The sequence below is a fragment of the Euwallacea fornicatus genome, chromosome 33 (assembly GCF_040115645.1).
Source record: "Euwallacea fornicatus isolate EFF26 chromosome 33, ASM4011564v1, whole genome shotgun sequence".
Lineage (NCBI taxonomy): Eukaryota > Metazoa > Arthropoda > Insecta > Coleoptera > Curculionidae > Euwallacea > Euwallacea fornicatus.
In genome coordinates, this window is record NC_089573.1 from 560,421 (window position 1) to 585,194 (window position 24,774).

The following is a 24,774-nucleotide window of genomic DNA, read 5'->3' on the forward strand; positions in this document are numbered from 1 at the left end:
AGTCGAATCGGGGATTTCGCGAAAGACCCACAGTATATTAAGTCTGAAGAAAGCGGTTTTACGGGGAATGGCTTTTTCGGGTTCAAATAATGTTTTTCTTGCTCAGTTGCGTTGTTTGTACCTTTTTACCGTTTTTTGGGAAAGCTTAACTCAACATGTCCTTGAAATACCTAATCAAGGCAAAATAAAAGGTGTGGAATTGTCCAAAGTTAGAATTCAGAAGATAATTGCATACTACGGAATTCCTTACGCACAACCTCCAATAGGGAATTTGAGATTTGTCCCTCCACGCACAGACCCTCTTCCTTCATGGAGTGATGTGAGAAATGAGACAGATTATCAACCGGCTTGCTTGCAAGTCAAAGAAGACTACAAAGAGTCCGAACTGCCTTTTTTGCAATTACTGACGGATATTCAGTTGCCTGGCAACACTAGTGAAGACTGCTTGTACCTTAATGTTTTTGTTCCTAATGGTAAGCAACTATGAAAGAATATAAATGATGTTCCGGGGGTACAATAAATCACTAGAGTTTCCCGCCTTTAGAGCTTTAAATTTCCAAATCGCCTTATCGCAATCTAATCGTCGGATCAGAGAATCGATATTCCTTTACTTATGCTTCCAACTTTCTGCCCTTTTCACTTTTAGGACAACTCATTATTATTTATTTCAAGATTATAAGATGTAAGTCCAGACTCCGAGATAAATTTTATACTACATGCAATTTGTACATTTAGGAAAATATAATATATAAGATAATTATGTAATGTGATAATGTACGAAGTTCTGCAATAGTGCATCAGACTTCCTTATCTTCAATACTAATAAAATTAACAATTATTTTTTTTTCTGCAAAATTACACAGCATATAAAGGCGTATGTCAAGAAATCATTTTCTAACGTGCAGGGTGACCCCAAAAAGTGTGACAATAAGCTACTTCGTTATTTTAAGTGGAACCCCCAAATTTTTTTGTTATTTTCGGATTTATCGTTAAATGTTTAAAATAACGAAGCCGTATATTGTCACACCTCTCAGGATTATCCTGTATATTAGAAAGTAATTTCTAGAAATACACCTTCATGCGTGATTGTACAGAAGAAAATGATTGTTAACTTTATTGGTATAGAAGCTAAGAAATTCTAAACAACGTAGCCGGACCCTGTATAAAACTGTGACATAACGTAACCCTTCCTCATGCGTGTATGTGCCTGTTTGTGTTCCCTCTAGATCGGTTTTCCAGAAAAACATACCCTTAGATATGATTTAAGCTATTCGCCATGAAAGTTTGAATAAATTGCGACGTACAAAAGAGCCGTCGAGACTTAATCGACCCTTTTAAAAGAAGGTGCGTTCAAGGTATGGTAATGAGACACAAACACGCTAGAAAATGGCGTTAGCGCTATAGGTATGTCCGGTCCTGTGCAAGTACATTTTGTTTATGTACATGCAAAAATGTTTCTTAGAAAACCAACTTTCCTATAGCGATAGATTTCGACACTCCATGTATAATATGTACACGTAGATACCGAAAATGAAGTAACGTTGAAGATCAAGTTTGCTTATCGCATTAAAAAAATAATGTGAATGAGCGGTACCTACAGTGGTGCTTTTTGATTATAAAACAAGCACTTGTTTCTCAATCTACTAAGGTAAAATGATGCTTTCGTTTATTTTTTCTACTGTGGTAGATCCAAAGACCTCTTTATTATATATGGTTAAAGAACTTTTTTTATTGCTTATTAGACATCCCCAAATCCAATATAGCGGCGACAAGTAATAACTAAGATGGATATAATTGCTCGAAATTTATAAGACATAAAAAAATTCTGAAAACGCCTTCGATTGACAATTATCGATTGTAAAAAACTGCCAAATATCGTAGAATTTACTCAAATAGTTTATTCATAATTTATGACCCTCAAAATTCACAATTTTTAGTTTTTTGCTTATATTTTGACAACCCCTGTACATATTTTCAATCTCAGAACGTTTTATTAACAGATACAAAAATACACATATTTTTTCTAATTTGAGTCACCTTGCATCTTTTACCGTTTCCATAATCCCCTTTATTTGAGACACCCCCTAGATGTACATATTTATCTTTGAAAAATTGTCTGCTACATTAAAGAGGCTAAGCTATAAATCGCTTGTTAACGACGTTTGAGAAATTAATGGAATAAAGATTGAATAAGTGTCGCTATCTTCCCCTAAACGTATAATTAATTGGTGTACGACAATATCCGGAGGTGGAGCGACACATACATATGTAAAATCTTTCCACATTTTTTTTTGCATGTTCACAACACGATATCTACTCATTAACTCTAAGTTTTCAAAAAACTGATTACAACATTCCTCAGCTTATTTCAAATTAAAATTAACATTTTAATATTTTGTTTCATTTCATATATGATGAGTATGGGAAAAATATACATAAGTTTAGTCCATATAAATAATAGACCGATTCTCACTGCGTTACTGAGTATACTTCTCAAATAATCAAATCTGCTAGTTTGAATGTCTGGTTTTTCCATTAGTAATTTTCTCTTACTTTTCGTTTTTCGCCATCTAAATCCCATAGACTGTATAATCTCTCTTAAACTTTCGCAACATCCCAAATAATTGTAATATTTTTTAAACTTCCTATGAATAGAGCTCACCGTTGCAACTTTCTTTTCTTGTAAGTAGAAATTTATAATGAGTCTTCTTAACACGCTTGCATCACAATGATCTAAGGTCCGTTTACATTTCTTTCGTTCTTCTTTTTAAGACTCAAAAACATTTTCTATGCTTCTCATTTTTTGGGAAAACTTCTTAATGTTTCAAAGATCAATAGCCATAACAACTTGTTCCTGAACTTTATCAAATTATTTCAGTGATTTATTCTGCTCAGCTTCGCGTCTTATAAAAAAAAGGCAACACATTTGCATCTTTCCGGACTTGCCCATGCAATACATGTTGAACTTTAGATTTAAAAATCTCTACATCACCCATTCATCGCACGTCAAGAGCACTCTAAATCGTTACATACTCTCACTAAATTAAATTAAATTTCACGATTCCTTTTTCGAAATGTACCGCACCTTTCAATCTTGCCACCTCTTTACTGCGCATTCAGTGCTTGATCATTTCATCCGCAAATTTAGCTTGAATGAGTATATCAGAAGATATCTACCAAAAGTGTGTTATGCAAAGCACGTTTTTAGAATCTATGGACGACTTCAAAAATTAAAAAATCAAACAGATGCACGGTAGTCATTAGTTAATGCCTTAATACGGATTTCTTTAGCTTATAAAAAATATCTTTTCTAATGATAAAAAACTATTTTCTAAAAAGTGGATTTAGCCATTTCGACAGGGAAGCAATCAGTGCGGTGTGGAAGATCAAGCTACGCGCAATTCACCATTACCATTTTTACTTACCAAACTTAATATTCCGGACTTATGTTTGAGGATATATTTTTTTATGGATTTTGATTCATGAATCATTGAATTCATGACTGACAATTCGTATTAATGATGGTATTGATAGAGTGAACGAGCAAATACGGTGTGTGACAATCGAAGGAGAATAAGAAAAAAAAGTTTAATTGGTCAATACCATTTTAGATACTTTTGAAGAGCAGCAAAAACCAAAAGATGTTGAAAAAGACTTTTTTTAGAGTCACTTCAATGACGCACAATTATTTTTCGTGCTTTACTTAAATACGAAGCAGAAATATTTCACAATAAAATGATAAAAACGAAAGGAAAAATATTACACATTCAAAATAGATTAGAGGAGATTTAGTTATGATTTTTTATCTATCTTGATATTGTAGTATTTTTAGTTTTTCCTAATAGTCATATCGTGTAATACATATTTTTTAAAATAAATTATATGTCAAGGCATCTTGTATGTCTGTTCTATGTGTGTTCTCTTTTCGGAAATTGAACTCTAATATATGATACTTCTTCCATAATCGATTTACGCACGTGTTTACTGCAGAGCAGAAAAAAATCCTAAGAAACATTGATCACGAAAGCATTTTCCATTAAGTCCACAAAGTACGTATTTAATGACCTTTACATGTGGCAATAATTTTTCCGAGTGCCGCAAAGTCAATTATAAATTCTCAGATAAAATCTTGACTACTACTAACCTATATATGGAGAAAATAATAATAAAAAGTTTTCCTAACGTGTAGCCTCAACTATGACCTTTGAATTTTCCTTAATTTCCTAGTCTCTCCGCCTGCTCAGGGTTTTGCAACAATAATATGGATCCATCCTGGAAACTTCACGACTGGAATGCCATCAATATGGAACCCCCACACCCTGGTATATCGGCAAAAAGTAATTGTGGTTACATTCTCTTGGAGACTAAACGTCATGGGTTTTTTTACGACAATGGATGGGGAAGCTGCTGGGAATTATGGATTGATGGATCAGCAGGCAGCCATGCAATGGGTGAAGAAAAATATTCAGCTATTTGGAGGGGACCCCAACAACATTAGCCTCATGGGATATGGCACCGGGGCTATTAGCGTAGGGATTCATATGGTCAATTCTGAGTCTCAGTAAGTTGTAAAAGTAAATGTCGTGACACTGAAGCAAATTAATGCGGATATCGTTCCAGAAACTGTTTCAAGGGCACGAAACAGTAAATTATAGCGGAAAGTTATTTTATAGGCGCCATAAAAGTTTTTGTTTGTTGCAGAACTCTATTCAACAAAGCAATTCTAATGAGTGGTAGTTTGTTTCAACCATCGGCTATCAAATACCCCGACGAAGATAAATCAATAATAGACCGTTTGGTTAAAGAATTTGGATGCGATAGACAACCTACTTCCAGCATTATAACATGTTTGAGGAGAGCAGAGTCAAATGTCCTGGTTCAGTATTCCTCGAATTTCAACTGGCGCCCTGTGATTGATAAAGATTTAACCAACGATAGCATGCCCTTTTTGTCGGAACCACCAATGAATCTTTTCATTCGTGGAGAATTTTCGAAAATTCCCATTTTGACCGGTTACACTAACATGGAACAAGGTCTGGAGTTTCGTGATCTGATCAACACCACTTCATTCACTCAGAACGCAATGCAGCAACTGCTAGGAGATCTCGTAAGCGTTGACTTGCCTAATATTAACAGTAGCGAATCCACGTGCTATAATTATGAACATGTGGTGGACACTGTTATGTTCTTCTACGCTCCTTCTACTACTAGTTTCGACGAAGACACTTTTAGGACAATAGCAGCCAATTTCCTAGTTGAGAAAACTTACGCTTCTTCCACAATCCTATTAGCGTCATATATGAGTGAAGAACAAAAAACATTCGTTTACAGATTCGATGTGAAGCCCAGTTCCAAAATAGCTAACAAGTACCTCCCTGCATGGGTGAAAGTACCTCATTTATTTGATCTGACGTATGTGTGGGGATTGCCCTATTGGAAACCTGACCAGCAAGAATGGGACCCTTGGGACAAAAGAATTGCAGACACTGTAATGAGTTTCTGGACTAATTTTGCCAAATCTTCAGATCCAACTCTAAATACTGTATACCACACAAAGTGGGAACCTTATACCAAGGATAAACCAGGATTGTTGATCGTGGACAATAATATTGTTATGAGCAACCCACAAAGTGTGAATTATAAAGCTTTTGAGTTTTGGAATGATTATTACCCTAAAGTATTATCAATTGCAATGGAATGTTGTGGTCAATCTGATTCTAATGTTTTTGAGCTTTTTAGTTTTTTGTTGCATCTAATCATAGGAATTCATTTAGTACTTTTGTTTTAATGTAGATTTCTATTTACTTATGTGTACTATAATTAGGTACACGACATAATATTTCGTTACAGATTAGGCTTGTATTGCAGAGTACCTATTTTTAGACATAATTCCTCAAAATTTTTCAAAAAACTTAATGTTTTTTTCTTTTAATTTCTCTTCAATAAATTTCACGGAAAATTTTGAGGGGGTCGCTTCGGGAAACCCGAGGTGTAGAAAGTGTTTTTTCTGTGCGGACTTATTCACATAACAATTTCCTGACCTGATTCTTGTCATTTTGGCGAATTTTTTGTCCGTATCAGCTTTAGAAAGAGCCTGTAGTATTTATATAAATATTTAAATGCTTGTAAGATTATAGAGGAATTAAATTAGAATTTACCAGATTATATTTTTAAATTCGTTAATAATTATAAAATATTCTTAATTCCTCTGCTGTTACCGTACGAGCATTATTACAATTAAACCAATATCTATTGACCTGTAACTGTAAACTTCCTTCCCTGCTCAATAGTTACCACTCTATACCTTCCTATATACATTAAATCTACGCTCAGTATACAATTATATGATAATAAAGGCAATTAAAATAATCTTTAATTGATTGTCTTAATTTTCCCCTTTAACTTGGCTAAAAGTCTCTATTATTATTTTATCTCGGGCATATTACTATTTAACTTCATAGGACGCCATCTAACACCCAAAGACTACAAATCGGTAGTAAGAACTTCGACAAGGTTGCCAATAATTTACAAATATCTATTATTGAATTTAATTGAATTGAGTGAAAACCAAAACAAAAACTGAAATTTATTAAGAATTTAATAATTCTGAAGTATTAAATGTGGCTCATAAACACAAAGGTGAACTTCCGTGTTAGTAATCGAGGGAAAGTGGAATAAATAAATTCAGGGGAGTTAGATTTAATACTTGGCAAGGGTGCAGAAGGAAATTGCCTCGAGAATGTCAGATCCGACATGACAGTTACTGTCACCCACCAAACAACCAAAACTGTGAACGTCAACATTCTGATAATTTAGATATGTACTCTGAAAAAAATGAATCGAAGTGAAGGAATGGTAAAAAGGCGAAATATAACAAGAGAAAACACTGAAGGACTATCCAAAGAAGACAACGATGAGCGTAAACCAAGCAGGGAAGAAGAAGTTGAAGATGGCGACTCAAAGGAAACCAGACTAACGTTGATGGAAGAGGTGCTACTCCTAGGCTTAAAAGATAAAGAAGGCTATACATCATTTTGGAACGACTGTATTTCCAGTGGACTCAGAGGTTGTATCCTCATAGAACTAGGATTAAGAGGCAGGGTTGAGCTTGAAAAGAATGGCATGCGAAGAAGAAGTCTTCTGGCCAGGAAACTTGTCATGAAACAAGATACTACAGTGGGTGACACCTTACTGGATGAAGCCTTAAAACACCTCAAAGAAACTGATCCGCCAGAAAGTGTACAGAGTTGGATTGAGTATTTGAGTGGTGAGACTTGGAATCCATTAAAACTACGTTATCAACTAAAGAATGTGAGGGAAAGATTAGCCAAAAATTTAGTTGAAAAGGGTGTTCTTACAACAGAAAAACAGAATTTTTTGTTCTTTGACATGACTACCCATCCTTTGACAGATAATGTCACAAAAGGTCGGCTAATAAAAAAAATCCAAGATGCAGTCCTGACAAAATGGGTAAATAATCCTCACCATATGGATAAAAGAATGCTGGCCCTAATATTCCTCGCACACGCTAGTGATGTTCTTGAAAATGCCTTTGCCCCACTTAACGATGATGATTATGAACTTGCAACCAAACGAGTGAGAAAATTACTCGATTTAAACTTTGAAGAAGAAGCCAATAAGCCAAACACCTGTGAGGTTCTTTGGGCTGTTTTTGCAGCCTTTACAAAGTAAATCTTTTCCTAGGGTCAGTAATCATTAATCCTGAATTCAAACTAAGGTAACTTTATTTGTAAATTATTTGTAAAATGTTTCAAATAAATATGATTCAAGCAATTTGCAAAATAATTGAAGATACTACAGCCTAGTACTAGACCAGAACACAGGCTGTATATAAGTTCTTACATGTATATTGCTGAATTGTTTAATGATTGGATACTGGCATTGCAAAGTATTTTATAAGAGTCTTATTTTTTTCGTTGGTTTTTAGCTTATTTTTTCATGTTAAAATTATTTTTAGTGACCCATCCCAAACAAGAAATGCTTTGAAATTTTCAATTTATTTTACACTGTGATAAAATTCAAATTAATTAAGCTTCTTGAGTCATTACATTTGTGGGTATTTTATATAACCAGGATTGGACAGTTTCATTTGTATAATATTCATTTGGTTGCATTAGCCAACAGCAATATAAATTGAATTGTTTGGAATTTTACCTACATGCCCTAAGTTAAATGAAGTCTTGACTACTAGTAAATATGTCCATCCTAGCTAAATGCTTAGTATTGAATTATGTCATTTTAGAAGACACATTTCTTTAATGTTAGTATTAATATAAATTTATATATTAAAAAGTAAGTGCATGTCATATACTAAAAATAAATGTTCAAAAGTACAATAAATTTATTTATTGCTATATTTACAGAAAAGCACAATTAACTGATTTATAAGTCTACACATTATTAGAACTTGAAATATTATCCTTCCGCGCCTTGGATTGCTCTTTAAAAAGATTATTAAGCTTTTCTTTCCTTTGTTTTGACATTTCGAAATTTTTTTGCCGTCTATTAATTCTTTCCTGCTTCAAACATTTGATCATTTCAACATATTCATGGTCACATTTACCCAAATACTTCAATCGTGGATGCTATGGAAAAAATGTTAATTAATGATTTGTTTAACATAAAACAAATGTGAGGCAAAATTTTTTGTATTTATGAATTTACAGTAACAGTAAGAAAGAATTTAATAGTTATATGAAAACTAGAATTTACTTAATATACATATTAATAACAGGTTTTTATTCCAAATAGTTTCGCAGGACAATTAGGAAGTGGATGTGAAGGTCAAAGTAGGTATTGTACTGATAATGTTTATTTTGGAGAGGGTGTTAACATTTTTCACATTGAAGTTGAATGGGTTTATAGTAAAATACTTTATTTGAAGAGGATTTTTAATACAATGCTGGTGGTAAATAATTTTATAACAGATTTAACTAATAAACAAATAACTATTTTGGTCTTTCCACAAATTAAAAGTACCTCCTTTTGTAATTGATGAAAGTTTTTAAAGGTCAGCTATGTTTCTACAATGGTGAATATAACGTTGAAGTATTGACTACATTAAAGTATATAATGTGTCTAGTTTAACGTTGACATATGTGGACCTCCTATAGGGGTATTTAAAACTTGGAAATACAAGGTGGATGAAATTGGAAAAAAGTTGTTTTGTATGACTTATAATAACCTAGAATCATATTAAATATTCAATTTATATACACTACTGACTCTTCTTGGTTTTGTTTTCTTTCAAGAATGACAGAATCTCATTCTATGTGAATTCTCAAGCTAGAAAACCTAGATAAACCTAAGAGTGGGACAATACACCTGAGGTCGCACTGGATAACTGTCACCAATTCACTCAATTCATTACAATATATAAAACAGATATTTAATTTTCTTTAAAAAAGTAGTTAGAGAATGCAAACAAAAACTGTATATCCTTATTTACTATTGAACAGATGTTTGTTCAATTTGCAAACTGGGGATAAATAGCTACAATAATTCTGAAATTAATGTTGACCAAATTCTAGGCTTTGTCAATAAAAATTTTTTTAATTGACGATTTTCTGCTTTTACTTAGGAACTGCTTAGCAAAAAGGATATGTATAACAATAGGATTTAAAATTTTTATTGAGTCCAAAAAATATTTAAAGCTTTCTAAACAGGTTTATCAAAAATTTGCCATGCTCTCTTTGCACATGGTATCTATTTAATAGAAAAAATATAAAATGATATCTTTTCTATTCTATTAAAACCTATATTTCTAATAAGCACACAAAAACACCTTTCTTAATTTAACTCTGTCTTTTGAACAGTTTAAAAAACCTCAATAAGAGCCCTTTGTGCATCATGTTAAACTGGACTAACATATTTTTATACAGGCAATGACACAGCTCTTAAAAAATAGCAAAATTTTTGTAGATACAATCTGATTTAGTTTAATTGCTACAAGGTCAACAGTTCAAGATATTAAAGAATTTAACAGAACATCAAACTCAGTAACAATTCAATAATTTTACTGTGGGCTCTATTCTGATCCTGATCTAGTCATTTTTATGAATAATATAAGTCAAGAGGAAAGGACTGGAAAACAAAAAAGAATTGGGGTTGTGGAATTGAGAGCATTCATGTAGTATCTCTCAGACTGTAACGTCAACCCAATAGGTCAATACTATATTTAAATCAAGATTTTTTAAACGGTCATTTGGGAGATAGGCCCTATTTCGTAGTTTTTGATACTTACATCTGTCCAGCATTGCCTTAAGACTTTGATAATCTCATTGCACACGTCAGTATGTAAATGGGGGGACAAATCTGTGTGCATCTTTTTCAAAATTTAATGCAATTATTACTTTTACTAAAATGCACAAAATACTAATGGACAATTAAATGGGGCCCTCTGTACCCTACAAGTAAGTAATCAAAGCAGCTGATTCTCAGGTTATATGTGATGTTGTCTAATTTAGTCACTCTTTTGGTATAGGGACATCATTAGGCTATTATTCTTCAACTCAACTGGCTTCAACAATTTTTCGCAAACACAGTTGAATCTTGTTGGGATTTTAACAGTGTTTTAATGAGTTGTAAATGTTTAATATTTTACGCAGCGGAATAACTGAACGAAACTTCAGTGACTATGCTGCAACAGGTGCGTCTTTTAGCACAATTTGGCAACAAAGAATAACTGATTCCGCCTCATATTCTTATGCATTATGTCAAATTAAAAATTCCCATGATTTTAAAAGAAAACTGTGTAAATTTAGAGAGATTTTCTAATAAAAAAATTAATTTAAATCAGTAGAAATTATAATGATTACTCTAACAAATAGGGCAATTCCAAGACGATTTTGAAACTAAACTAAAATGTGTTCCTTTATAGAAATAAACTCTACATGCAACTATACATACACGCCCGTGCTTAGCTGGTTGCATAGCATCCGCTTACCTCCTGCTGTAAATCCTATAATATTCTTGCAGTGGTGAGTGTGATATCCATTTCGTCATGCTCGAAGCAGGAAACTTCTGAGTTCTGCTGCCTGACGTTTAGTGACACTAAAACAGCTGTAACGTGTTCGTGATACGTCTGAGTTCACTAAAACAGTGATATAAATTTTTTTATTTACTAAAACAATGATTTGATATACTGCTGTGATTTCGGAAGGGTTGTGATCATACGAAAGTATGTGTAACTGTTGTGGTTTTGTAGATGCGTGAAACATTGACCCGAGTAAGTATATCACATAGGTCCTTTGTTTTTTTGGCCCTGCATTGTTCATTTAAATTATCTAATGAACGTATGTTTAACGTACAAAATATTTATTCTAACGGTATAATTCGGCAGTTTTACTCTGGTTTAATTACGCTTTTAGTAAAATCCGTGTCGCAATTATTTTTTGTTACCCAATACCGTTTAGGTAGGTACCCTTCTCTTTTTCCAACCAGATTTCTTGGAGTTAATTAATAGGTACGGCCAACATTGTCAAAAAATAGGTGTAGATTTTCGCGCAAGCTGATAATTTGCCAAGACCAATTGCGCCAATCAATTAAACTAAAATTCAATTGTGTGTATGGATAACCCAATATTTAAACTTATTTATTTCAGTCACTGATAAGCCGCTTTAGTTCTTTGGTGTAAACATGATATATAGACATTTCTTTCTCAAGAGTTCACGAGTAAAATTATATAAGTATATTTGAATCTTACTTGCACAAAAGGTAAGTAGTAAAAATGAACAACTTCTCAAAACTCCCCTATAGCCTTATTGAATAATTAACACTACAAAAACTATTAAAAAATTCATTGATTTTTAAGATAATTAACAAACATGACCTAGAGCTACTAAATTTACTATAAAATGAGTTTGTGCTTCAGTAAATATTGCGTGTAATGGACTATTACTTTTATATCAATTTGTTTACTTTATTGCTGATCAGTACTTGTAAGAACTTATTAGTTCTCTTTGTTGGAAGGATTTTAGGCTCGTGGACAAAACATATTTTTTCAATATCATTTTGAAGAAATCGAGTAGTATTTCTGATACAACTTGATCTGTCTATTTCTAACGTCCAAAAAGTAGGTACTTTAGGTATTTTAAATAGGTCTCCAGCTGAGACCACCAACACTCCTAAAATAAAGATGAATTCACTGCAGCAGGAGAGCAATTTCAAACATAGATTATTGTTGTTTTGGAAACCGACATATACAAAGTGTCTCTAAACATAGTGTCATAAACTCGATCGCGCATTCTAGGTCCCTAAATGTGACAAAAACTTCATATAAACATGCATCATAACGCGCTTCGTTTTCGATGTACAGGGTGAAAGGTTACTTCTTAAGGGCGGTTTTTTATTAATATTTTTGAAATGTTTTGAAATAAATTAATGAAATTTCATACTTTATTATAACTTTTTGTGTTTTTTTAGAATTTCGATAAAGAGATTACCACTTTTTCCCGGGGCAGGTAGTAGAGAGGGGTAGTGTTTGAAAAGTAAACTTTTCTGTACTTAATTTTATTGACGATTTTATAGGGAAAATATTAAATTTGAAAATTTTTATATAAAAAAGGTACTCCGTTGAAAGTCGAAATCTCCGACAATTTTCGAGAAAATTGATATTTAATAAATCGGTGGATATTCTGTTTTATTAATTAAACATTAGAACCGTTCACGTCTTGCATATCGAAAATAAAGAGCCTTTCGACATAACTTTATATGAAGTTTTCATTGTATTTTAGGACCTAGAACACGTGCTTGAATTTATGGCATTATGTTCGCAGACACCTTGTAACTTCTTATATATAGATATATTACAATGAGCAACGGAGTGCTTAAAATTCGTTGCTTTGTTGATAACAATTCTTGTCGAGTTTCAATTGCTAATTAAATCATTTTAACATCATGTTAAATTGTCTATGCCTTCACCTTTCAGATGACTGTCTTAGGCAAAACGGTTTTATTACGCTCTTCGCCTCAGTGCATAAAAATCGGAACAATGGTCTATTCTCTCCCTTAAAATCGTTAAAATTGGATTGCACAAGGGGCCTTCACAATGTAAATATGAGTTGCAATTTTGCATAATCTACATTTCATATCAGTTCATTTAACGGAGGTTAAATTTGCGTTGACTAAGAATTTTTGATATTATATAATGAGGTGAAAAACAACAGAAAAAGCAAAGGGAAGCCAATTCCGTTTAATTGTTAAAAACACATATCCGTTCTTGTTTTAATCCGTGTATGAAACTAATTGGTTATGTAAACAATTCTTGCAGGAATACGAACATATATGCCTTGCAGCCATTCACTTACTGTGCATGTTAATGATTTAATAATGTCTTTATTTTCACCTCAAGGTGGCCACTTTGGAAATATCGTTACACTTGGAGGTTCTGGCCTACGAACGTATGTCAATTTAGGCCATGGGTGGGGCTAATAAATTAGGCTTCTTTGCCCTTTAAAACAGATTGATTCGATTACAAAGTATCTTGCATGCATATACCTTGACCTCGCCTTTTTGCCATGAAAAAATCAATGCCTATAGAGTTTCGCAGTTTAATTCCGTTCACGAATTAGACGAGTCACCTAACACTAATAATTGGTACATGTATGAGTGAGTTAAGTCAATTGTTAAATAAAATGCCCCAAGTTGGACAGAAATTTTCATGCAGCGTTCTAGCTTTTCGATCCAGAAGTGGAGCAAAGCAATGAGCGAAGGGAGGTTCTTAAATAACTCACGAGCAAAGTACAATTGCTTAAATATTCGGTACAAATATCTTGAATCTATGTGGAACATTAGTAATTGGTTATTAATTGCCTAGATAAGCTCAATAAGCGTGCAGAAACTGGGTTGTAATATCAATTTTTTATTAATAAAATTAGCAATGTCACACTGATGCCTAGACCGCGATTTTGGACGTACTCTAAAATTGAGGTATCTCCATTCGTTGTAAAGTCTGTATCAGTTGGAAGATCCAAAATAACATTAAAAAAATTCTAAATTTTGAAAATAAGTTTAAATTATAATTTTTAATGGCTATATTTTGAGAAAGGCTTCGAGAAAAAAGTTCGCTTTGGATATTAATTATTGGTGCGATTTTGAACAAATTTTGTGAATTATTAAATATACGCGGTGTTCCATTAGAGAAAATACGACATCTGACTGTGTTTTTATATACATATTTTAATGGTAAGAATTTTCCGAGAGTCAATATACGATTTTGCATTTTGACATACGCGCATCTAATGACCATTTCAATTGTTTTGATCAAATCAACGAGGCAACGAAAGCAAGTCCGCTTCTCAGAGAATGACCCACGTGCCTATTTTTGTGATTTCGAAAGTTTTCTAAAGCACAAGCGCTTAAAATGCATTTCCAAGGCTTCATGGTTTCAGTCGAATTATACAGAATCGATATAAATTCACCGTCATATCAGTGGACACAAACTTGAACAGTAAAAATAAAAAAATCTAAATTTTTCTGAATATTTCCACAGACGGTGGAATAAACTAATAGTATATAAACTATGTTTGCCGCGGCACTCCACCGTGCTTTTCAAAAGCTTTTCAATTGCAGTGACAAAAATGATTTTTAAAGTGAGATAAAATCGATTTCGTGTGCGTACTAAAGATTACGAGTAATAATCGAGAAAGTAGGTCGCCCAAAGAAGCAAACCATAAAAAAATGGTTGCATTAATGTCAATTTTTGTCTTACTCGGTCAGAAAATTTCATCCATTTCGGATGAATTGGTCTTTTAATTTATTTTCCAGAGCAAGCACAAATGACTGATAAACATTGTTTTTTAACGTAAGCAACCCAATCCTACAGTTTTAATACGCTCATTGTTTATTGTTAATGATCTTGATAAGGCGCATGAGTTTTTCAGTAACATGAAGATGTGTAATAATATGTTTGTGCGGTTATATAAAAATGAAAGGTTAATCTGACCGGACGTTAACATTATGATTAAAATATTTCGCAACTACCAAACTATTGCTCATAGAGGCGAGTATTAGCCACTTTCCTATTCCAAACACACCGTTATGTATTATTTACGTGTATCTACAATATGTGCAAGCAACAGGTGTTAAAGTTAAATCATCAATAAAATTAATTTTTTCGTCACAAGTGGGCGTACGTGAAAAGCGTAAATTCGTTTTCATGTTTTAAAGAATTCCTCGTGTCACTCATAAAGGACGTTAATAATGCCGTTTTTTCAATTTTTTCTCGATGAATGAGGTAAAAATTGCATGCATCGAATTCCCCATAAACGTCAATTTCTGTAATACAGAGAGTCAAATTTCTAATTTTTTTTCTAATTAATTAACCAAAAATTAAAATATGTAACCAAAAACGTTTGGGCTGTTCTTTGCGTTAAGATTATAACTGCTGAAACTGCATATTGCTACTGTCACACCGTGTTAGGGATTACTCAGACTGACTTTTACAAACTATACTCTGGACGTGTAAATTTGAAAAAAAAAAATGATTATTTTCGCAAAGAACCTAGATAAGTACGATGCAAAGAAGTTGCCATTGTTTACACCTGTGCAAGGCATCGAACAAAGCGCTCCAGTATGCTCTGTATAAACAATTCTGATAATTCAACTTCTCTACCTAAAATCACCTCGTACCGAATTTCGATTAAACACGTTTGTTATTAATAAATTAAATTAAATAAAAATTGAAAATAAATTTTAATCTTTGACCCCTACATTATGGAAATTCGACGTTTGCGAGCATTTTGTTATTTACATTTTTTCATCATTTATTGATCAAAGTCTACCTTAAAATTTGTAACATGATCACATAACTTCTTGTATATTTAACATAGTACCCACGTCATTACCAAGTGTATAAATTTCACTGATTTGCCTTAATCCTGTTACACATTGTACATATGAGACACCGTTACTAAAAAAAGTGTTCTTGAACAATTTTGTTGTATATCCACAAGTATTCACACAGTACAAAAATAATTATCAAACTGTTATCAACCACATATCACTGTGATCTTTTTCCTTGTATTACAGTGAGAAACTGTAAGCATGCATCATAACAGTGTCTTTGCCTAGTGAGACCTCAACCATCTGCGAAAATGACCATTGACAAAGGGACAACCCTCAATAACCCTGCGGACAGCGGAGGTCAGTCTGCAGGATCCTCAAGCCAGGGGTATTGCAAAGGACATAGGTATGTTATGCAAAACTGCGAAGTACCTGATCAAAAAGATATTTAATGGCAGGCAACAAGAGTTACGTTTTCAATCTCAGCAGTACGTGCCTCCCAGCATGTCACTGTAAATGTTTGATGGAAAAGGTCGTGTGGCACTGTGTTCTCTGGAAATCAACATTATTTCCAGATTCGGTTTGCTCGTTTAATTTGATAGAAAGCAGTTTAGGTTACCTTTTCGCGACATGTCGTTTTTGAGTAAAGAAATAAAAGTAATTTCAATGCATGGTATAACGGACGGTATTTGAGCGAAGGTAAAATTTATAGATTGTGGGAAAAATTAACATCTGGGCATCGCCATCTCGAAGATTTCCTTGACTTTTACAATTCTATTAGTTGAAAAAATTCACATCTAAACGACCGTTAATTTTTCTTTGAAGTTCAGGAAAAGTTTCATCTAAATGACGTCGAAGTAGGTCTTCGTCCTTAGTTTTAAAAATTTCACGAACTCGGCCAAATTTGACAAATTTACATCTGAGTGTCGTCATTGCAAGAAACGCAATTTTTCCGAATTTTCAAAATTGCAAAAATGACAATGAAACTTAAGGAAATTCGCGCGGCGTCGTGCACTCACCTCGACATAGTTTCTTTCTCGCCTTAACGGGGAATCAACGGTATCTTTAAAATACTCTGTCAATTCTCAAGATATACATTTCGTCTTCCTGTAGTATCTCTGATAAAATGTTAAACCAGGAAACTAGAAATGTACATTTCTACAGTAAACACCTTTAAACTTTTTTCCCTGAAAAGAGCGACAAAACACTGATAGTAAGCGAATCAAATGTAAAAAATAAACAGAAATGAAATTTGAAATTGATACATCAGTCGGAGAAAAAACGATATAATTTTACGTGGAAAAAACTCAAATTTGCTGCCTTAGATTATATGATAGTCTCGTGATCTTCTCTTATACTCCGCTGTAAATATCGCTGCGGCAGTAAATTTGTTACTTTTACGCCTTGTGGAACAAGGAAATTTTAGGTACTCTTCGGTAGTATTTTCTTTAGTTCTAATTCGATTTAAAAATTTTGTTTCTCAGGTGACTCATATGCGGCGCAACGTAGGTAGGCAGAAGCTTGTCCGACTACCGACCTTTCGTCCCATATTTTGAAGCCAAAATTCGATCAGGAGTAGTAATTGTTGCAACATCAAGAACTTGCTTGCAATTTATTTTATGATTTAACGCCCACAGTCTGTAAACTGGCACGATATTTCTATGCTAATGTCTTTGACAGTTCAATTTGTAACGTGAAATGCGTTATCGAAGGGAAATTAGTACCAAAATTGCACTTGAGCTAATTCCTGGATCGGTGACAAGATACATGGTCATTGACACAGTTGCAATTAATATTTCTTTAATTTGTGTACGGCGTTAACCAAATTAACTTTTAACCTTTCTGGAAGGTAGGTATTTAGAATACCTTGAATGTTGTATGTGCTCATTGTGCTTCATTAAGGTGTTTTTCCCGGAATATTGTTATTAGAGATCAGCCACATTGTTACCGGTGACCGGCTATACTGTGCACTTGTCCAGACCACAATTGTCACCTAATTTTTAAGGACGAATTTTCAAGTGTTTTTTAAGAGAGAACATTCGTGGTCATTCGTATTAAGATTCAAGAAATTGATTGCTTCGTTCTCAGCCAGTTTGTTTGTTCAACCATCTACGCTATATTTAAGGATCCTGACAAATGCAGGGCTTTATAGCGTCGTTTAATCATACATCAAAGACACTCGATTCTATTATCTACTTGGCAACTTAGTTAAGGAAAACACTTTTAAAGTCCTTTATCTTGGCGTTAAACAAAGAGCTTAATATTTGTTAATGTTGTATATTTTGATAAACTCAGATTACCCGCAAATGTGCGGCAATCGTTTGTGCTGAACAGTTGTATTTCATTTTTGTGCAACGTTCACCACATCGATTTTTTAGTCTTAAAAGCAAAATAACAACCTATATCGATTCCTTTACAATTTTCCATATAACGAAACATTGATCTTGCCAACCTTAAATTTTACATTGAAATCGACTTTCCGTTAATAAGTTATATGGTGTTACGTCACACTCCCCCAGTTTATCTGCATTAATATTTTCTGAATCTGATAAGCGAACCCGTAACGTTGAATCTATTTTATCAGGCGACAAGAATCAATGTACGCCATGACGGGTCTATATTCGGAAAGCATCCCGGAGGAGCAAGCGGAGACCTGCTCCGTCGATTTGGGTACCATCAAATGCACCACGGCCTTCTGTCATGGCACAGATACAGTCATAAAGTGCCACAGCCGGAACCCCTCATCAGGCGTCGATCCCCATCGAACTGTCCACTCCACAGTGGGTACCATGGGCAGATCCAATGAACCACCTGTGATAATCAGAGATTTAAAGGACTGCGGCATTTGGGGCTTCAGACCTTCTTGTGTTCAAAGTTTGGCTAGTATCAAGGCGAGTATCACTTTAAATTTAGCGGACGTAACTAAAACAAGGCTTTTTGGCACTGGGACAATAGCGCGGAAATTCCAAATGCAAAGCTTTGTTGAAATAACCGTTTATCGATCATCTTTTCGTTAAGCTTTCATATATCGGAATTCTAATTGATGTAAGGAAACGCGTTCGCGGTTTTTTCTATTTTTGTCCTCTTGAGGGTTTGTCATTCTATTTTGGGCACTAATCATCAACTAAGTGAAATAAGTTTAAATACATAGATAAAAGTGGTGCGCACAAAATGTTTTGCATTAATTATTTTACATATATAATCCATAAACCGCTTCCATAGTTAAGCCGAGGAGACTTAAGTTTGGGTCCATCATTTTCAATTTTGAATTCTTCTCTTTTTTAAAATTATTTCTACGAAATTGTGACTTCTAATGCAAAAACACTGAAAATTGTTTCCATTACGCTGTTGTGGCGTTTAAATAGAATTCCGCAATACCACAGGGCGAAATCCAGAAGGACTTTAAACCGACCTCACCGGGGATTAAAAGGAACCGCACAGGGGGAATGGAATTGCTATATCCCCCCCCCCCCTCCCCCCCCTCCCCCCCTGTCACTTTTAATGTTCCTCTGCATTAAGTACTTAGTTATATTAATGGACATAATTGTTTTTTCAGTTCTTTGTATTGCTGCTGTCCTTCTTAGTGACCCTCCAACAAGCGCTAAGCTCCGGATACATAAATTCTGTGATAACAACGATCGAAAAACGATTCGAGATTCCTTCAAGTCTTTCAGGACTGGTGGCGTCCTCGTACGAAATCGGAAATGTGATAACAGTGATATTTGTAAGTTATTTGGGAAGCCGAAGGCACATCCCCGTATGGATTGGAGTGGGGGCAGTAATAATGGGAATAGGGTCTCTCATCTTCATGGTGCCTCACTTTATAGCAGACGAAAGTGTCGAAATCGCAGAAGTGAATAATAGTGAGGACAATATGTGTCGGGGTAGGGCAGTGACTGTGCATCAAGACATAGGTGGGTTGGGGAGATTATCTTCAGGGTTGTCTTCTCCGCCGCTGGCTCCTAATAATCTTAGAGGGGATAATTGTATAAAAGGATCGCCTTCTACTACAGGACCGGTACTGTTATTTGTCTTGGCTCAGCTGCTTTTGGGATGCGGAGGATCACCTTTGTTCACTTTAGGTACCACTTATATTGATGATCATGTGAGGCCTGAAAGCTCTTCTATTTATATCGGTAAGATTTTCACAAACGACCCAACGGTGTTATTAAGCTGATTAACTCTTATTATGCATATGCTCTATATTTATATATCGATGTCTCTTATTAACTGCCTTTTCAAAGTTAACTAAACGTTATAAGGTATTATTACTCACAAGAAGCTCTTGATTATAAAGATTAATTTAATCGTCTAAATAAGAAGATAATTTTCCTTTAGGTTGCATGTATAGTATGGCAGCATTCGGTCCAGTACTAGGATTTCTCTTAGGAGCATATCTCCTCTCCTTTCATATGGATTCATTCTCCAAAATTATATCCATTGACGCTGCAGATAGCAAATGGGTAGGCATGTGGTGGGGAGGATTCCTTCTCTGTGGATTCCTGTTGATAGTGGTGGCAGTCCCTTTTTTCTCATTTCCAAAAGTGTTGACGCATGAAAAAGAAAAAATACGCTTAATGGAGAAACAGGCAGCAGCTAATGGTGCTGGCACCAGTGCCTCCAGTAAAGATAAGCAAACTAACGCCAGCAGTGGCGATGATACGGCTTATGGAAGGGACATAAAAGGTAGCAAAATAAATAATCTACTCAGTGGTACTTAATTTTTTTTTCCATTAATTCCAGACATTCCAAGATCAATGTGGAGGCTAGCATCTAATCCCATTTACATGGTTACATGTTTGGGGGCTTGTATGGAACTAATAATCGTTTCTGGCTTTGTGGTATTTCTCCCTAAGTATCTTGAAACGCAGTTCAGTCTTGGAAAAAGTCAGGCTAGTGTTTTTACTGGTAAGTTTTGCATGCAAACCAAAGGAATTTTTTTAAGATTTTCCATTCAGGGTCTATAGCAATCCCAGGAGCGTGTATAGGGATATTCATGGGGGGTCTTATACTGAAGAAGATGGAACTGAAACCAAAAGGTGCAGTGCAGTTTGTCCTGATATCAAACACCATCTGTCTTTTATGTTACGGTCTCCTATTTTTCCTTGGCTGTGACAACTTAAAGATGGCAGGGACGACAATTCCCTACTCTAACAGTACCCAACCTTTTCAAGTCAATTTGACAGATTCGTGCAATTTCGGATGTGAATGTAGTACGAATGATGTGGAACCTGTATGTGGAAATAATGGTTTGACGTATTTCAGTCCCTGTCATGCGGGATGCAAGTCAATTTTCGCCTCTAATTACACCAACTGTGCCTGTAAGTTTTTGGCGATTGTGCTATCGAGTTTTATTTAAAAATTGATAATTTTTTAGGTATTAATGAAAACATGAGCTTAAAAAATGGTTCTTCCATAAACTACGCCTCTGTGGAGAGTGATTTTTCAGAGGTGACCATAGTGCCTGTAGCTACGGCAGGACCATGCAATTCACAATGTCATACCATATATCCGTTTTTAATATTGCTATTTTTTATGACGTTTATAGTGGCAATCACACAAATGCCTTTACTGATGATAGTATTAAGGTAAGTACGGGTTTCATGCACCTGTATGCGGACGGGTCGTTCTTGTTGAGAGGGATTTAGCTCACGTCAAATAAAAAAGAGTGAATTAGAGAGCGAAGAACTTCCGATCCACCTCTTCTGCGATTAAGCCTTTAAGGGCTATAGCGAGGCTTCGACCTCTTGATTTACTATCGCCACTTATATTATGTAATATTATAGAGCGACACGATCTACTTTCGATGGCCATATTGCTGCTTGTAATGACTTTTAAGATTTTATTTTTATGGTAGATTTATGTAAAAACCCTCATTTTAAAATAAAAATATGCAATAATTATAAAGATGTATCTAATGAGTGATCTTTAAACAAATCTCAAATAGGATTAGAAATATCAGGCATATTTTGGATAAGTTCACCTGTTATCCGATGTGAACCAGATGTTTGATGGTAAATAACGAACAGTATAATTAACTAATTAACTAAAATAAGAACCACACATATGTAAAGAACTTACATTTATTTAATCTGAAATCGAAATTACTAGATTTGAGCGAGTAACAAATAGATGCTTGAAAGATGAATAGGAGGAGAACTTATTTTTTTACCCTTTTCAAACCTCCGTATTTGTAACCTAATTAACAAAAGTTATGTTCGTTGTAACAAAATTCTCTAAATGAAGGTATGCTTAAAACTGCATTTCGAAATTGTTCTAAAACGAAATATCTTAATTCAAAATCAATTTACTTGTACACTCAACCACAGTCGATATCAAATCGACTTGCACTATATAAGAATGAACTTTAATAATCACCATATGATCATTAATGCCATTTTGTATTATATTTTAGGTCTGTCAACGAAGAAGAAAGATCGTTCGCCTTAGGCATGCAATTTGTGATATTTCGACTCTTCGGGTACATTCCAGCACCAATTTTATTTGGAAATTTAATCGATTCTACTTGCCTGCTTTGGAAGAGCACTTGTGGATCTAAAGGAGGTAAAATCCCATCCTCTAAGTCGTTCTATGTATATAAATAAATATTTTCTTTCCCTTATTTTAGGTCGATGCCTTCTTTACGACATCGAACAGTTCCGTTACAGATATGTCGGATTATGTGCAGGAATCAAAATTCTGGCCTTAGGCATATTCCTTACTGATTGGTGGCTTGTTCGAAGAAGAAAAATGGTCGACGAGGACAAAGTCATATCTGCCAATGAAATTGTCGGATCAATTATCAGTTTGGATAAACGTATGTTTTTCTGCAGTCTTATAAGTGACGAAATATATTAATTGGTTTCATTTAGTGTTTGCAGAGGGTTTACATAGTAGAAGTCATTCTCGCTGTCAGTCGAGGAGCCATTCAAGGAATACTAGCTCGGTCACAGCGCATGACTTCCCTCCACCGAACTCTCCCAGAACCATGAAACTAGTTAAAGAAGCACTGGAAGCGCATGTAGCTGCAAGGGCAGCTGAGGCAGCTTTAGAAGAGAAAATTGAGGCTCCAGATGAGGGTGACGTGGGGTTAAAAAGACGCCACATTTAGTGCACTGACGTTATTTTAGTGAAATTTAATTTATTCCTGCCCGTATTAGTTACTTAAAGACTTAGTCGTTCGAACTAGAGGCATTTTAGCGGTAATTAAGTAGCGTTTTAGCCACGTTTACGACAGGTTCCTCTTGGTGTACAAACGTGATAATGTACAGGGTCTTCCTTTTACTATATCAATGTTTGGGGAAAGGCCTGATGGGTACCAATTTTTGCCTAAATTTAAATTAAGGAACTATGTACTAAATTTTTAAAGTTGTTACAAGTAAAGAACTGCGTCAAGTGTCTGCACACTCAGGGATCTGTCCTGTATATAATGTTGATGTTTTCACATAGAGTGATCGCTCAATAATAAATATACAACAAAGAGTTATCAATAAGCTTAAGGAATGCAAAGTTTGTACAATAATTGGAACAATATATATTTTTACTAAATATTCACGTAACTTATAATACACTTAAATTATAAGCCCGTAGCTAAATATACTTTTAAATAATCTTCACACTTTGCTAATTTAAAAGGCAAACGAATTAAGTGAATCAAATGGCAATACTTCTTTCAACACATATCTTCCAAAAAAAGTTTCCACACGCTTTAAATTTTACACCCAGTAAATGTTGATTTTAGCGGTAATTTTTTACTAAATCCGTAGAAGTTAAAAAAATTGTTAGAATAGAGGTTAAAACTTGTTCTCTTAGCTGAAAGAATTAACAAAACGCATTATTCTAGATCAATTATTTTAGATATTGATGGGCACTAAATTGTTAACAATTGTAGCACGCACATTGTTTAAGCTTCAAGAGACTGCATTTTTGCATATCAGTTGAAAATTTACTTAATCAAAATCCGTCAATACTGTGAACCTTCCAAGGCAAACTCGTTAATAATTGACAGTTTAGTGCTTTTTCATTTATATCAATTACCTAATTATTTCGTTAAAGCGATCTCCCTCTATTGTTTATAAAATCTGTAGGTACTTAAGGGTTAATTAATTAAGGTCTTCTATAAACATTCCACATTTCCTGGAAGCTTCAAAAGAGTTGTACTTATAACTTTTTACAGCAGGTTACATGGTGTGCCAGTAATGATTTTATTAGTTTAAAAGTGCATTTTGATGATGGTTAAGAACAAGAATCTCATGTGATGGTATTGTTTTTAATATTGAGATATGTATAAAAACCTTTTTTATTGTTTCTTTATAGGTTGGAATTTATATTCTCGACTTGAAAAGCAATATTGCATGAATTAGGGTGTTTTTAAATTTACTGGAACTATGTTTAAAATTTAGCCCACAGTTAAAAGACATACTTATATACTCACATGGAGTGTTTTGTAGTTTACATAGCGAAAACTGCAAGACTGCAAAAGCTCGAATGATAATTTTTATTAAGTATTATTTTAGTCAATTATAAATTTTTTTTCACATCACAATGTGGTTTAAATAAAGACACCATACTATTATTGAATGTGTATTATTCCTATGCCAAAACTGATAATCCCATGACAAACACACGGTATTTTTTTACTAGTTATCGGTTACCTAAAGTTTTTAAGTAAAAATTATATCACCCTTATTGTTTATGCCACCTTCAATTCTCTTTTAGAGGAACATCGGAACTTCTTAAAAATTGACCTTTGAAATGAAGTATTCAGAAATTTCCCCTTAAAATATGCGTAAGCCCCTAACATAGAGGCTAAAAATGAGTTTTCTGATTCGTACCTCTTAAAACAAAAGTTACGTGTTTCCCAATTTTTCATTTTATTTTGAAGAAAAAACTCTTTATTACATTGTCTAGGAAAAATTCCTAAATTGTTGGAAAGTCATTTGATACGATGATCAAAGAAATCTGAGTTCT

General features: G+C 34.1%; 4 protein-coding genes across 6 annotated transcripts; 3 read left to right on the top strand and 1 right to left on the bottom strand.

The window, feature by feature from the left end:
• Window positions 1-7: 7 nt before the first annotated feature.
• LOC136348473 (acetylcholinesterase) lies at window positions 8-6,369 on the top strand. Its single transcript, XM_066299311.1, has 3 exons — window positions 8-473; window positions 4,228-4,561; window positions 4,702-6,369. Exons 1-3 carry the CDS (start codon window positions 68-70, stop codon window positions 5,786-5,788), a joined length of 1,827 nt encoding a protein of 608 aa, XP_066155408.1. The 5' UTR covers window positions 8-67; the 3' UTR covers window positions 5,789-6,369.
• A 371-nt stretch (window positions 6,370-6,740) lies between these two features.
• Window positions 6,741-8,377, top strand: sau (Golgi phosphoprotein 3 homolog sauron). Its single transcript, XM_066299309.1, has one exon. It carries the CDS (start codon window positions 6,835-6,837, stop codon window positions 7,690-7,692), a length of 858 nt encoding a protein of 285 aa, XP_066155406.1. The 5' UTR covers window positions 6,741-6,834; the 3' UTR covers window positions 7,693-8,377.
• Window positions 8,378-8,411: 34 nt separating this feature from the next.
• Window positions 8,412-10,595, bottom strand: LOC136348472 (COX assembly mitochondrial protein 2 homolog). The gene is made up of 2 exons (XM_066299310.1): window positions 10,265-10,595; window positions 8,412-8,606 (listed from the first exon to the last, which is right to left on the bottom strand). Exons 1-2 carry the CDS (start codon window positions 10,343-10,345, stop codon window positions 8,412-8,414), a joined length of 276 nt encoding a protein of 91 aa, XP_066155407.1. The 5' UTR covers window positions 10,346-10,595.
• A 408-nt stretch (window positions 10,596-11,003) lies between these two features.
• LOC136348453 (solute carrier organic anion transporter family member 3A1-like) lies at window positions 11,004-24,379 on the top strand. 3 transcript variants are annotated; one of them, XM_066299271.1, is made up of 11 exons: window positions 11,004-11,248; window positions 16,051-16,210; window positions 18,389-18,695; window positions 19,361-19,940; window positions 20,143-20,490; window positions 20,548-20,712; window positions 20,763-21,125; window positions 21,182-21,392; window positions 22,220-22,368; window positions 22,433-22,621; window positions 22,677-24,379. In XM_066299271.1, the coding sequence occupies exons 2-11, from the start codon at window positions 16,116-16,118 to the stop codon at window positions 22,913-22,915; spliced, it is 2,646 nt and encodes an 881-aa protein (XP_066155368.1). In that variant the 5' UTR covers window positions 11,004-11,248; window positions 16,051-16,115; the 3' UTR covers window positions 22,916-24,379. The 3 variants fall into 3 exon arrangements, with proteins under 3 accessions (XP_066155368.1, XP_066155367.1, XP_066155369.1); XM_066299270.1 differs by having other exon boundaries at window positions 16,093-16,210; XM_066299272.1 differs by lacking the exon at window positions 11,004-11,248 and adding an exon at window positions 11,616-11,736.
• The last annotated feature ends 395 nt before the right edge of the window (window positions 24,380-24,774 follow it).

Bases quoted from the DNA above. Each gene is read 5' to 3' on its own strand.
- sau (XM_066299309.1), top strand. From the start codon at position 6,835: ATGAATCGAAGTGAAGGAATGGTAAAAAGGCGAAATATAACAAGAGAA.
- LOC136348473 (XM_066299311.1), top strand. From the start codon at position 68: ATGGCTTTTTCGGGTTCAAATAATGTTTTTCTTGCTCAGTTGCGTTGT. The intron at 474-4,227 runs GTAAGCAACTAT...TTAATTTCCTAG, and splicing joins TAATGTTTTTGTTCCTAATG to TCTCTCCGCCTGCTCAGGGT. The intron at 4,562-4,701 runs GTAAGTTGTAAA...TGTTTGTTGCAG, and splicing joins ATGGTCAATTCTGAGTCTCA to AACTCTATTCAACAAAGCAA.
- LOC136348472 (XM_066299310.1), bottom strand. From the start codon at position 10,345: ATGCACACAGATTTGTCCCCCCATTTACATACTGACGTGTGCAATGAG. The intron at 8,607-10,264 runs GTAAGTATCAAA...TTTTTTCCATAG, and splicing joins TAAGGCAATGCTGGACAGAT to CATCCACGATTGAAGTATTT.
- LOC136348453 (XM_066299270.1), top strand. The intron at 20,491-20,547 runs GTAGCAAAATAA...CATTAATTCCAG, and splicing joins TTATGGAAGGGACATAAAAG to ACATTCCAAGATCAATGTGG. The intron at 22,622-22,676 runs GTATGTTTTTCT...GGTTTCATTTAG, and splicing joins AATTATCAGTTTGGATAAAC to TGTTTGCAGAGGGTTTACAT.